The 15,306-nt window shown below is 42.1% G+C and overlaps 1 protein-coding gene across 1 annotated transcript in view; it reads right to left on the reverse strand.

Annotated features, from left to right (window-relative positions):
- The window catches only part of EDAR (ectodysplasin A receptor), a 73,913-nt gene that overhangs the window by 13,193 nt on the left and 45,414 nt on the right, over positions 1–15,306 (reverse strand). Inside the window, exons 2-5 of the mRNA XM_033052281.1 lie at positions 15,199–15,267; positions 13,967–14,089; positions 12,668–12,849; positions 7,738–7,823 (exon numbers count right to left, since the gene is read on the reverse strand). Coding sequence (XP_032908172.1) covers positions 7,738–7,823; positions 12,668–12,849; positions 13,967–14,089; positions 15,199–15,249 — 442 coding nt within the window. The 5' untranslated portion in view covers positions 15,250–15,267. The remainder of the gene's footprint in view (positions 1–7,737; positions 7,824–12,667; positions 12,850–13,966; positions 14,090–15,198; positions 15,268–15,306) is intronic.

The raw sequence follows: 15,306 nt of genomic DNA on the forward strand, positions 1-15,306 counted from the left end.
AACTTAAATTACCATGCAGCTGCCTTTTGTTCCTTCAGGAAACAAATGCTGGGCAATAAAATACCTTTTTGTAGTTGTTTCAATGAACCTTTCTGCTTTATGTAACAGACTATTCCAGTTGTTCTTGTACCTTGAGACAGAACTTAAAATAAGAAGTAACAAACAGAACTACCATATTTGTGAGAGGAGGAGGGGGAGGGCACAGGGCGAGGAGGTTTTTTACCCCCGTGCCCCCTTGCAAGTGTTTGTGAGTGAATAAAATCTGGTGCAGTAGGAGACCATATGTGCCCCTGACATATGTTGCTGTGGCTATCAGCTAACTGGTCCATTCAAAGGACTGCTGCTCACAACTAGCAACAGATTTTTTTAGTCTACTTAATAATATGTTATAAAAACCCCCAAAGTATGTACACAACAGACTATTGGAGTGATCATAAAATAAGAAACATTTGAAAATGCTGGTGTCTATACACGTATCTATTTCTTACTCTTGAGTGCAGCCTGCTTTCTCCTGATGTATCCCTCCCCTCCCTGGCATTGTCCAGCTATGAATGGCACAGACAAGCTGTGAGTGCCATCACTGAGAATCCTTTATTGTCTTAAGTAGGATAAAGCACACATGTAAATAAGTAACTATCAGCATGAAATATGAGATGAAAAATAAATTATACTGAGTTTAAATTCAATAAAAGTAGACAGTCTATGGCTGAGAAAGTTAAAACTGTATTTTAACTAAAAGTAGTCATAAATAGATATGTAGAAAGCAGGGGTCAGAACTTTTAATGAATGTAAATCTGTATTTAGGTAATTACACAAAAGGTTTGCTTTCAAACTTAGGGAAACAACACTTCAAATGAAATGCCTGTAGACTTGGAAAGTCATGGAAGCTAAAGCAGGTGTCTGAGGTGCCTACATATGACTTATTAACCAAACTTAGACCAACTCTGAAAACATCACAAGTCACTGATAACAGAACATATCCTAGGCTATGGAGGATTGCCCGAGTCATCTTTATTTTACAAAATACTGTAAGTTACTCTGATATTTTCTGGAGTCACAGACAAACACTTCAGTTAGTGTAGGTAGCTATTACACCAGGAAGAGCATGAAGTAAATTAATTCCTGAGAATCAAATTTCTGAAAATGATAATAGGAAAGTTGTCCCAAATTTTGTTTTCAGTCTGGTCAATCTCTCTGTAAGTAACCACATCACATAAAAGGAAAATTTTTTTTTGCTGTTGTGCTTTCTAAAATGTCTATAACTATTTTATTTCTCTCTCTATTTTGCCAGGGCAGGGAAGTGATTATAGGCCACATGGCCTTAGTCTGACAATTTATTTGCATCTGTTGAAGTTTTGTTTAGGACTCACTGGGAGCTGTAATCATTGCACAGCACTGGGAAGTCATAGACAAACACTCCATTAACTAAACCTCTGTCCAGGAATTCAGTGTTATCACCCCTTTCTCTGCGCAACATGACAGTTGCTATTTAAACTTTGCTATCCCGACTTTAGAGCACCATAGGGAAGACAACAGACCTGCCTGGAGCTGGTCTCCCACTTCCCCAGTGTCCTGGTGGGCAGCCTGCTGGCATGGGCGGTACAAGGCTGCAGCTCTGCAGGTTTTTCAGCTCCTGAGCCCAGCCAGGGCAATCCTGCAGAGACCTGCAGTGTCTCCCACAGGTAGGTGGTGCTCACTGTGGGAGCTGCAGCTCCAGCACCAGTGAAATCAAAAGTCATTGGAGTGGTTTTACTGAGGAGAATTGTGCCAGGACCACATAACCTCCTGAGGGATACCTGAGCTCAGCTTTCCCAGCTCATGAAGACAGTAAAGTCCACATTTTCTTCTCAGATCCCTCCCCTTGAAGGCTGATGGCTGAAGCTGGCCAATTTTATCCTAAGGTTAGGTTCCTTTCCTACTATGGACAAATCCTTAGGGGAGGAGAATCAGGCCATACCACCAGTGATTAATAAAGCGCGGCCTTCAACATTTCTCCCAGGACACATGTGAAGAGGAAATGGGTGTTCAGAGATCAAACAACTCAAAAAAAGAAAAAAAGTTTGTTAGTTCCAGATAACAGGCCTGTTCGTTTGTAGGCATAATTTGAAACAGAAGGAAAAAAGGTTCTGATGTTGATTATATTACAAAAGGATAAAACTGGCAAGAAATGGAAATTAGTGATATTACAAAGAATGGAAACTTAAAATAAAAAGCTCTGAAATAATTATTTTAACTAATACAGTGGTTTTGGCATTAAGCTTGTTTGTATTAAGCCCTTGAATTAAGGAGGCTGAGTTTTCATTACATGGGTTTGGATGTGCCCCGGCGATTAAGCTCGTCACACAAAACCATCAATGGTTAGTCAACTGTTCCATCTATGTCTTTATTTATTTTTTAAGTTCTAATGATACAATAGTAAAAATGATCTTTTCTATTTCTAGATGTCATTTTTTCTCTGGTATTTAAAAAATAGCCTGACTACATATATTTTCCTCTATTGATATTTTTCTTTTTAAAAAAAAAATTCCCTAAGCTATCATTGGTAGGTGTGAGACCTAAAAACTTACACAGACTGGTTATTGTATTTATTTTCATATACAAATCCAGCAAAAAATATAATTTCACGATTATAAGCCGCACTGAGTATAAGCCACACTTCCGGGTGCCAGCAACTTTTCATTCCTTGTCCATACATAAGCCGCACCTGATTATAAGCCACAGGTTACAATACAGAGTGTGATAAAAGGTATCTATTCTATCACCATCTGTTGAGGGTGGGGGCAGTGATCCTTATCTCCACAGCAGATATTCTGCTAATGGGCCATCCATTGAAACCAGGCAGGGCATTGTTCTTTATCTTTTCACAACCCATCCTTCCTCCAGAGAGTCATTTTCTGCTAATGGCCCATTGAGTCTCACTGTGGGACTGATAAAATTACTGCATCCCATTGGAAGTTGCTCCAGCCAGGGGGAAGAGCCCAACATTTCTTACCAAGATGAAAACAGAGGTTTTGGGACACTAAGGGAGCCCCTTTCTCCACTGGACTCCAGAGGAAAACCGGATTTCTCCACATCAACACTGGACCTCCGGAGGGAAACTGCACCTTCTGCAGGAGCACTGCTCCAACTGAATCACATCTGTCACTGCAGGAGGATGCAGCCACCATTTAATGGGACTGCTACCAACACCCTGCCTGACAGGGTGTCAGGTTGTACTCTGACTTTGTCAGGGTTTGGAGTTTGTTTCTTTGTAGTACTGTATGTCTATTTCCTAGAAAAGAACTGTTATTCCTAATTCCCATATCTTTGCCTGAAAGCCCCTTGATTTCAAAATTATAATACTTTGGAGGGAGGGGGTTTACATTCTCCATTTCAAAGAGAAGTTCCTGCCTTTCTCAGCAGACACCTGTCCTCCAAACTAAAACAGCAACTTTTTGTTCTTTGTCCATATATAAGCCACACCTGATTATAAGCCTCACTTTGGGTTCGGACCAAAATTTTAGTCAAAATGGTGCGGCTTATAATCGTGAAATTACTGTACATGAAGTATTTTATGCACATACACACTTATGAATATATACAGTAGATTAAAAAGAAAACCCTCAATCAGTTGCTGAAGTTCTCTAGACCAATAATCTGCGAGTGGAAAAGGATTTGCATATTTGATGTAATTGTGTGAATTCAACTTCAAAGTAAGTGTTCCTAAAGTTATTGTAGCAGGGTTTGACTTTGTTTTTCTCCAACAAATTTGAATTGGAGTGGCAAATATCAAAGTTTTTAGAGAAATAGAGAGTTAATATACATAAACTAATCAAGAGTTTCAGCTGCTAAAAGACAAAATCTCTTCCAGCAGTAACTGTACCTCTCTGCCAAGAAACCCCATATATGGCTAAATCTTCTGTCTTTTGTATGTATTTTTATACTGGATAAAAGAAAACAACAAAAACACCCAACATAATCAGAGGCCTGAAGTGACTCCAGTTCCAGAGGTGTTGATGGAAAATTCAGCACCATTAACTGTGGGAAGCCACATCTTAGAGTAGTTTGGTGTTCATTATCTTAATGGTTTGATTTACATGGAAAACCTGCCCCCCCATCCTTTGCAGAGCTGTTATTTATCACAGAGGTATCAGATCCCCACTTAGTGCCAGCAAGGGGCACTGATGGCTCATGATCTGCCTCAAGCACAGCTGAAGTTCTCACACCTTTGGTGTTTTGCACTGTGCTCCTCTGTGCTCAGCACAGAAGCTCCTGCACAGAGGGAGCTGCATGTTGAGTGGCCAGCAATCTTACACAGCTGTTTCACAGTGCACAAGGTGGGGCAAACTGTACTCTTTATGGTGATTTTCACCTTTTTCACAGTAAGAAAAAGCTTTCCTGCCACACAACACACGTTATTATGCTCAGGTATGCACAGCCCTTTCCCCCTGTGTGCCCTCTGCCCACAAGCTGCCACTGAAGCCTGTTATTCCTCCCAGGCTGCAGAACTGTTGCTCCCATCCTTCAGGCCAGTGACATTTTCAACACCATAAACTGGTGACGTTTTTGCCTCAATTAAACCTCTGGCCCCTGTGAATCATCTCCCTTTCCTCCCCTTCTTTTCCATACTATTTTGTGCTATTTATGTCTCATGTCCTTTGAGAGGGGAAAAAAACCCAACAAGGTGACACAGGCCCATCAAGGAATTTCTTTCTCACTTCCAGTCCTTTTTAGACTAATATCTCCAGATGCTGGGGCACAGGGTGTTCATCTTGCATCCTTGGCCATTTCAAGTTTTATTGACTGCATATGAGCTGAAAAATATTTGCTTACCCTTTGATCAAACCCAAATACTTTTCTGCCAGATGAAATGTGTCATCAGACAAACTCCCTGAGCCAGTTTCCATGCAGGGGCACATATTCCTGACTTGGCCATCTGTAACACATAGTCCAGGCACTTCCCCAGCAAGGAATGTTTGCAGTTCAGGAGAGCAACACTGTTCTCCCATCCTCTCAGCCCTGATGAAGGCCTGAAGCAGGATTTATCTGCCCTCATTTTTCTGTATAGAGTTGTAAACTCAGAGCTTGTCACCCCAAGCTTCCTATTTTTAAGTAATTTGCCATTCTCATTTCCTTGTGACCTGCTGGGTCACCTTTCTCCAGTGGTGCTTGGGAGAGTTTGAAGAATAGGAGCTCTGGGGGAGAGGGAACACGGCTGTAGTGTGGGATTTAGGCTCCTGACTGCTGTTCATTGCTATTCTGAAATCTCAACAAAGGAACAGAAGACTCCTGGGGCCACTTGGAGTTTTCAAACTGAGTTCTCAATCCTGACAGCCAGTTAATAAGCAGAGGTTGCTCTCCACAAAGGAACCATTCCTACCAAAATGCTGGTACTATCCTTCATGTGACAGAAACCTCATCCTCTTGTTAGGTTATGTGCTTGGACTACAGCACTTAGATGAGTTTGGAATTTGCAAACCTCAAAAAATTCCACAGTTGTGCAACAGTAACATGTCACCTCTTCTTGGCTCTGACTGGTATAATCTGATGACAGTGAAATGTATTAAAAAGTTCATCTCCTAATACCAGGTTTTACACTGCCTTCCACAGCAACAGGGGGCATTCCAAGGAGTTCCTGCAGCAAGGCTGATTTTCCAACTGGAGTACAAATCAATGCCTATGAATTGGGGCACTGCCATTCCAAATGGGGTCTGGAGATTTAGATATCATAAACCAAATTACCTGAGTTTATTGGATTGAGGGACTTGGACTTCGAGGCATTTTCTTGCTTTTTGAACACTTGTAATCAAATGGTTGGCTTCACGGACTTGATTAAAATGGAAATATTTAGTCCTTCTAGGACTAATGTTTTCTTTTATCTTAGCACCCAATCAATTTCTTGGTTTATGCACCTGCCTAAATTCCTCACAAAGATAACACACATTTATTCTTGTGTTTATCAAGCTAAAAATTGCATGTAGTTGATCAGTTGGGCTGATCATACTTTCCTTATAGAAACACATTAGTTGTTGTATCTGCCAGATACCTTACAAAAGATTTGTTTTCTTTTAGGTCAGTAATAACCATAAAATTTGGCAGTTTATTCCCAAATCTGTAAGTTATACGATGTCTGATACTACTAACAACCTGTTTCAGCCTCAGCTTTCCTCGGGATGGCTGCATATCAAACTGCCCATGGGAAGTGGAGAATGGATTCCTTGTTCTGCATTGCTGGATATGTGTAGCTTTTCCTTCACCTATTTAACTGTCTTTATCTCAGTCATTGAGTTGTCTCACTTTTTCCATTCTGGTTCTCTTCCCGTATAGTGAGGAGTAAATGACTGGCTGCCTAGGGCTGGACTGTCAGCTGGGGTTAAACCACGACCTTCCTACCCTTGTGTTTTCACTTACCCCACACCTTTGTCCCATATCTTGCATTTGGGTCCTCCCTAGCACCCTTCTCTCACCTTCCAAACAGAGGTTATCTCACCAAAACCAGGCTCACTCTGCCCTTCACCCACTCCCACTCTCTCAGGCACAAGGGCAGTCTCAGGGTTGGGAGGGTTTCTGCAGCCAAGTGGGATGAACAGCTGTACAACAGAGCAGTCACTTGGCATGCACACAGCTCAGGGAGATGACTCTTCTGGGCTGCTGCTGCTCACCAGGAGCTCTGTGAGGCTGTGACCATGCCCTGGCTCCTCCAAGCTCTTAAACTGTAGGAAGATGTTCATGTCCTATCCTCCTTTAAAGACTCCCAGAGCACCAGTGATAACAGTTCTGCAGCATCTGAACAAAGCAATTGCTATTTATGTACATAAAGAAATGCTCTGGGACTTTCAACCCCTGATTTCAAATCAAGCAGACAAAATATTTAAATTCCTTTTAATGACAAATATTTCTAAAAGAAGAGAACATGGACAGGATTTTGGTTTTAGAGGCATCAGGTTTTGCTGGAGAACTGCTCATTTTTTCTGTTTGTTTGGGTTTCTGTTGTTGTTGTTTTATTTTAAAGCTTTTTGTTGTGATCTCCAGATCCTCTGAGGGGGTGTCAAAGTAACTTGGTCATTCAGAGAGAGCCTCGGTTTTCCTTTTCTTTTTCTCACTTTCTTTTCCCCCTAAAGAAGACAGAGGTTTTCTAGGGGGTTGTCCCTGCAGGACAGTGCTTCTTCCCCACGGCATAAGGGTGGAAAATGAACAAAATGAACAGGTACCTCTAGGGTGCCACACACACATTCATACATTATTTCTTCAATTAGCAAACTACAGACCCTTTTGTCAATGAAATCTGCAGAACTAATTCTCTGATCAGCGCTGACCACCACACATCAATGTCAACCCTTGAATCACTTTGCAGCAGAAGGGTATGGAAAGGTGTGATGCCCTTTTACTCCTACAAATTACAAATCTACAAATCATTCCATGTCTTCTTCACAGGTGAACTGAAACTCAGTTTAAAAAAATACACAGATGTGGGATTTCCTGGACCTACTGATTAAGTAACCCTAATAAGTTCTGCATGGCATACCTTAACAGATGAAAACTGGAAAAAAGATGAGCAATAGTAGATCCTAAAATCAAAGATTCTGATTTTTCCTCAAATGATAAGCATTCCAAGGCTAGTTGGAAGCAGAAATTGCTTAACTGGAGCTGGGATTATTGCTTGAACATAATCATCATCACTATAAGATTTCACGTTGAGCTTCCAGATGATTTTAAGTCAAAACCAGATGAAATGTACAGAAACATCAGAACACTTACATTCCTTGGTGTTGGGAGGTGCCAGCAAGCACGAGTAGCAAACCATCCCGTAGATGTTCCGAGGTCTGTTTTCCAGCATGTAGTAACTGCAGTGAAGGGCAAGAAGAGGCAAAACAGTGCAAATTAATATGATATGACTGAACATGGTTCAGCAGCAACCAATTATATGGAGATAAAATCATTTAAAAGAACTTTTATAAGAAATTTGAGGAAAGGATTATTCTTTTTTTTTTTCAAATTGCCTGAATAGAGACTGTGTTTCTCTTCTTCCTTTCCTCCTAAAATATAATTAATCAAACATCTAGACATGACAAGAAGTGGTAACATTGCCTAAAACAACATTAGTCTCCCTGCTGAGTTCAAGCTGCAGTTTACAGCATGCCCTGAAATAAGATTTTTCAAAATAAGAGAATACACTTTTTTAAAGCAGTAATCTTTCAAGCAAGACCACCAGTCAGATATGGTTGACTAATTTTACTCACAAACACTCTAAGAATAATTTCTGTAATATTAGAACCAAATCTGAGTCAGATCATAATAAAAAATACAGGGAAAAACCACCCTGACAGGGCAAGGTAGATTAGATTTTACAGGTTTGTTTTGGTTTATTTCCTTGCTGTATTGTTTACAAATTAGTCCATGATAGTGGAATTACAGTGTGAAGGAAAGGTTTTCATAATTTGAATTTCTGGGCTGCTAATAAAGTTGGTGTTGAAATAAGGTAATTGGCTACTCAGGAGTTGGATACACATGTACTCTAATGAGTAATTCCATCAGAATCATACATATGTTGATGTAACATCATACTGTTGATGTTACAGATATGTCTTTACAAATCACTTGTAAATCACTACATATTTTAATGAAGAGATGAATAAATTCATAATCTGTTCTGTGTAGACAGGAACTCAAAACTACAAACATTTTATGCAACTGGGGATCTGTTTTCTGCTCTTATATACCTGCCTATGCATGTGAAGTATGGGTTTTTTTCTGGAAAATGTGTGCATTGTTAGGAAATCACTGCTGAAACCATCCATCAAAATCAGTTGGTGTAGTAATGAATGACAAATAAGAGATCTAGGTCGAGAAAATGGAATATACAAAGATGTAAAGGGGAGACAGGGACTGGAGGAAATTCAGAGAACAGGGGAACTACACATGTTTCCTCATTTCTCTCTTACTGGTTTTAAAATATTCACCTTCACTTCTTCCTTCAAATATCTCCTGTGCCCCATGTGCCACTCTACCATTCTCTCAGGAGCAAAACTTTGTCTTTCCTCTCTTATGGGGGCCTACATAATTTTAGGTTGTAAAATAGTGAATAAATATACAGGAAAAGGCTGCCAAACCACAAAATAAGAGTGGAAGCCCAAAGATACATATAAATCTATAAAGAAAAATACAGAACAGTTAGGATCCACAGTCTAATAGCTGTGCTGGTTTAGGAAAGACAGACAATCCTTCTGACGCTTAATTAAATCAAACTGGTGGAATAATTCTTGGTTTTCACCAAGAATTGTGAATTGGTGTGTTGCCATCCCACCAATGCAGAATGGTGGAGGACATGTAGAGAAAACTGAAGAGGATGCTCATGGCAGTCAACCATTTACTTATGTGAGTAGGAAACTGCATTTGCAAGCATTAGTGACCCACCCCCACGAAGTACTGGCAACAGATTCATGTTTCTGGTTACTTTCCAATGCATCAGATATTAAAGGTAATGTTGGAAATACATGATAGTTTTATATCACCAGCTATGGAGAAGTGACCCACTAAAGACAAAATTAATTTTCACAGTATTACTCTTCCACTATGATATTTATTCTTTCTCTCCTTGGCACCTGCCAAGCTCAGGTTTTGGGGGTGCTACTGGCAAAACCCAAGAACAGAGGCTAGACTGAAAAATGGACTTGGTTTCCTGCTTAACACCACAGTGGCTCACCTTGGGCTAACCTTGGTGGTGTCATTCCAGACTCAGGGACTTGGACCTGGGTTTAGGTCTGCCCTTTCACTGGAACAGGGAGCCTGGACTGGGGCAGGAGGTGGAGAGGGGTGGGTGCTGTTCTCAGCAGTGGACAGTCTGCAGAGAGACAGAAAGATGAGTATCCTTGGCAGAGACATCTGCTGCCTTATCCAGAACAGCAAAGGTGGGACTCAGTTTCATTAGAAAAACTCACTGGCTAAACCTTTTCCTGTAAAAAACAGAGGAGCATTCACTCCTTCTCTTAAAACCTCTCAGAGAACTGATCCTGCATTTGGTCATAGCCATGGGCAAACACATGAAATGGGGAAGTGTCAGTAGCAGAGGCTTCTCAACTGCATTTAAAAAAGAAATTATCCCATTGCAGTTCTACCTTGTGAGGGGACTGAAGACTTACCCCAAGCTAAAAATAGGTGCTGGGACCACATAAGGGATATGTATTATTTATACTTGACCTGTTCTTACTCCTTATGGCCACTACTGAATGAAGAAAGACAACCAGGCTAGAGGGACCCTTGCTCTGACCTGCCACTGCTGCTTTTAGCTGGCTGTGAGCTCAGTCACACTCCAGGAACACCTAATGGATCACCCCATTGAGGGAAATGGTCTGAGTCACACCTAATTTCCACGTTCCTAACCTGTCCTATTTGGCATGATGGAAGAGCTTCTGGCCAGGGAGCAGAGGACAAAGCCTGCAGCATCCCAGGAGGCTCAGTCCAGGTACCTCTACAGTTCACTGGCAGTTGGACTTTGGTTTTGAGGATCACAGCTTTGGAACTAAGCCTCTAAAATCTTCCCTGTCTTTCCTTCTTGTGAGCCTGATAGAGTTATTTTTATTTTATATGAGAGGGAACACAAAGAAGCAGTGGATGACCTCTCTTCTTGTACCAAAGGTCTCCTTCTTCCCTAAAATTGGTCATCAGTAAAAGAGAAAAAAAGAAAATAAAAGGAAAAATATATAATTATCTGGTAATAGATAAAGTACAGAGGATGGCTCTTGTAACCACTGGAAAAAGTTGCCAGTTCAATGGTATTTGGTCTGAAAAATTTCATACAGAATGTGCCATATGCTCATCTTTTCCTCAGGCTTCTTTACTGAGCTGGTGAAAAATAGCAAAGGGGTGAGATGTCCTTAAGTGCAATGTGGGCTGTTACCTTGGGGAGGTCTGCAGTGTGTTATAGAAACAATCCTCTAAAAATGGAAACCTTGCTTTTGTCCCTCACATCCACTCAGGGGCTCTCTGAGGTTTATTGCCCAGGCAAGTGAGCACTCTGCCAGCTGCACTCACCCTGGTACCTGGCTGTCCCTGTGGCACAGGGGACAGTAAGGACAATCAGCTACTCACCAGCCCTCTGCTCTGACTCACAGTCTCTGCATTTCCTCCACCAGCACACAGGAGCAAACTCTGAGGACTCTAAGCAGCATGAGGAGTCAGGGCAGCTTCAGAGCTTGTTTTAGCTCATGTTTAGTTTATCTTGAGAATTCCATCTATTCAAGCTTGGGCTGAGAGGGTGTTTCTCCTTAACTGCTGGCTTTGCCAAACAATCCCAGGACCTGAGCATTGCAGGAGGAGCGGCACACAGCCAGATTCTGGCAGACCAGTTTCTGCTACAGGCTACACCTGTGCAAACACGATGTTTTGAGATTTCTCCCCAAGCACCAGCTGTGCAAGCTGATTATTTTCAGCCAGCACCCTGCTCCCACCTGGGTGACCTCATTAGTCCTGACAAAAATTGCAAAACAGCAACTGTGACCGCTATTTAAGTTTCTTGCTCTTTATGATGTATGAGGGGGAGTCAAGAGGGAGCTTTTTTCAAGTCACATCATCAGTCTGTTTGGCTGGCAGCTAGACAAGTCCTTCATTTTATTTGTAAATTGTGAATATTTCACACAGGCTTACTGTTAAAATAAAGCTGGAAGCTTGCAGGGCCTCTTTAAGAGGGCTTCCTGTGCTATAGGGAGTGTGGGTTATACAGCATCTGCAAACTGCATAAAAGCCAAATGTCAGTAGGAATTACTCTCTAAAACAAAGAGATACAGTGGCAGAAACTGAAAAGGTATGTAAGGTGTATTTTAGAGTATTTACTCACCCTACAAAATAAATCAAGAGTGCAAATATATGCTTGGATTTGCAGACTTTCAGATGCAATATTGTCAAGGATATACATATCCAATGTAGCATTTTCTTTCTCACCGTTATTATCAGAATTACCGAGTGTAAGAGAGCACTACAAAAATGGACTTAATCAACATCACCTGTTTTAAGCCCTTCAGCCAGCCCTGAAATTTGTTTTGACTCTGAACAACACTTCACACACTACATTAACAGCTCCTTAGACTCCATTCTGTTGTGTAGAAAGGACCCAAGAGACTAAAATGCCTTGGTAAATCTCACTGAACAGTTATGTTAGCTAATACTGTCAACTCTGACAAATGTGTCAGCTGTTCACATCTGGAGAGGAGATATTTTATGCTCCTAAACATACTGTAGTGCCAGCATAGACCCTACAGGGTATTTAAGGTGCAGTCATGCAGCTTGTAGGTAGGAGGCAGGACTTAGAAGGTGACCCTCTGAAGCTACAGCTGGAGGCCAAGCTGGATTTCTTTGAGCATTTAAAATGGCACTGCAGTCCTTTCCATTTCTAGTAAGAGAAAATTTTTCTAGCTGTTCCAAACAGATATTTCTTCAGTGAGATTTCAGTAAGATTAAAACCATCTTCTTTAGGGTCCCTTCCAGGCCTAACTATTTTATGAATCTGTGTTTATTAAACTCACCAATGCTTTTGAAACATTTAAATGCATTGTTTTAGCAGAGATGAAGAGATAATTTGCCAGTATTGTACCTACAGTCAGCTTTGACATGGATAGGCTGTCAGAGATTTTGACATTAGAAAAGTATTTCCCAGTGCTTTGGGTAGAGCAAAGGTCCATGGATAAGTCCTTACCCTGGGAGACAGGGACCACACTCTGCATCATTCTCCTGATCCCCAGGTGTCATGACTGTGGCTCGAAAAAAACCCTCGCAGTCCTTGTGCCGTCTGCATATCTGGTAGCCTCCTTTGGAAAACTTCTCTGAAGGGCAGGGGATGCAGCCATAGTCCTCATCTTTGGTGCCATATCCACATGTCTGCAACAACACACAGTCACTCAAAAGCAGTCTTGTGCTGCACAGCAGCCTCTAGCAAAAGAGAATGTTCACAGCCTGCCCCATTGGCTTTGCAGCACAAAGGGAGAGGAGTCTGTTGTTTGTCCTGTTAGTGTCTGTCCTAAAAAGACCATGCAGGGATATAAGGATGCAGCACACTGTATGCTGGAGAGGGAGAAGGGAAACTGGAGCATCATACTGCTTTTAAGTGGCCCCCCATAGTACTTCAATCACAGAAAATAGTGGAAGTGAATTTCAGCTGCTGCTGCTTGGATAGAAAGCAAGCTAAAAATGAAAGAATAGAGAAGACTCCTACAGGAGAAACACAGCTGCAACAGGGCTATCAGCAGTTTCAGGCTAGGAGACCCCAGAGGGAACAGCCCAAAAGGCAATGTTTGGATGAGATTTTGTAACCTCTGAACTCACATGTCCCAGCTGAACATTAGGTTTAGATTAAATAAAACTAAACCCAACTGGTTATTATTCAAACATACTTGTTTTCATACCCATTGTATGAAATGCTTGCAATAGGATGTTTATCCCATTAAAACCAAACAGGATTTCAGTAATTTATTTTTTTTTAATAAGCAACAATTATCTGCTGTAAATCAAATGGTTACTTAGAAACCATAATTTAAAATATTTCAGAGACATGCAAGTTCCTCTAATCCAAAAAAGATCTTAGTGGGAGAGCAAAATTAACTTTTTAAATTTTGTGTGTGTTTAATTTTGTGTGTCAGTGTGAGGGGCCAACAAACAGACCAGACTGACCTGTTTGTCACTCCGTGTTGGAATGTCAGCATCAGATTCTAAATAACTGCTGAGATGAGAACGGACTGGTAGAGACTATGAATGGAACTTCTACCTTTTAATTTTGACAGTATCCCTTTGGCAGGCTGCTCCTGGGATGTGGATTGCTGGTGTACATGCAGGATGCCTCCCTCCCATGGCACACTTGGAGATGTGAGCACTCTGCTGAGGTATCCGTAGCCTTCCCCGTTTCCTTTCCTACCCACTACTTCCACATAACAAAGCATTTGGGTTTTTTGCCTTTGGTGCTTGATGTGCTCCCCCCAGCAGTAAAAGAAGCTGAAATTACCATGTAAGGTTCTTCACCCGGCTCGCACTTGGGGCAGTCGTGGCACATGCCCGTGGTCTGGTTGTAGTACTCATTCTCACCACAGTTGGAGTATTCGGCACGGGCAGAGTACACCAGGGACACCTGTCACCAGAGAGCATTCCAGAGTCTGTCACTTCCACTGCCATCGTCCTCCATGCCTCAACCCCTCCCCTTGCACAGCTGCTGTGACTCAACAGGGCCAGCACTGCAGTGTGAAACACCCCTAAAGCTCAAAAGCAGAAGTGGTATCACAGTATCACAGAATCACACAGTTGGAAGAGATCTCCAAGATCATTGAGTCCAACCTGTGCCCTAACACCTCAACTAAACCATGGCACCAAGTGCCACAACCAGTCTTTTTTAAATACATCCAGGCATGTGACTTCACCACGTCCCCAGGCAGAGCATTCCAGTACTTTATCACTCTTTCCATAAAAAACTTTTTCTTAATATCCAGCATATATTTCTCTTGGCACAGCATAAGACTCTGTCCTCTGGCTCTGTCAGCTGCTGCCTGGAAAAAGAGACCAACTCCCACTGTCCACAACCACCTTTCAGGGAGTTGTAGAGAGTGACAAGGTCACCCCTGAGTCTCCTTTTCTCCAGGCTGAACAACCCCAGCTCCCTCAGCCATTCCTCTAGGACACTAGGTGACACTATTTACATGAAAGCAGATGCAGGTTTCAGCAACCTGGTACTTCCAAGAGTTTCTCAGAGACTGATGTTCATGCTTGTTGGCACTGCCACTCCTTAAAACACTGGAGGCCATGGTTCCTGACCTGTTAACTCACATGCTCTCCCACACAGGCAAATGCCCGAGTTCACACCCTCCCCACTCCCAGCTCTAATGAGCCTTCATAAATGTGACTGCAAGGGACAACTGTAACAGCCAGAGATAATGCACTGCCTCGGGCCTCAACCACAATAGGGATGTGCTTCCTGTGACACCCAGGCTAATGTGCTCTTCCAGCACCTTCTGTCCCTGCTCCATCCTGGGTCCTTCTCCTTCCCCCTCCTCCCTAGCAGGCATGGTTTAACAGGGTTTAAACAGCACATTCTCAGGTGTTTTATGGAGTGAAAATGACCACTGCACTGAGGTTCAGCACCTAGGTCGTGTGAGGCTCTGCCACAAGTCACAGGGGTTATGAATAACCCAAGCAGAACCCTGTTACCTTTGCACACTAGAGAGACATTCACACAGAAATACCTACCATCAGGAAAGGGAACACGTGAGTCCATTTACGATCACCCAGGTGAGCCATGCCCTCTTGATATTTCACCTGAAAAGACAGAATTGGTGATTGTTTATGAACATGAGT

Source organism: Catharus ustulatus, chromosome 2, assembly GCF_009819885.2.
Source record: "Catharus ustulatus isolate bCatUst1 chromosome 2, bCatUst1.pri.v2, whole genome shotgun sequence".
In the NCBI taxonomy this organism is placed as follows: domain Eukaryota; kingdom Metazoa; phylum Chordata; class Aves; order Passeriformes; family Turdidae; genus Catharus; species Catharus ustulatus.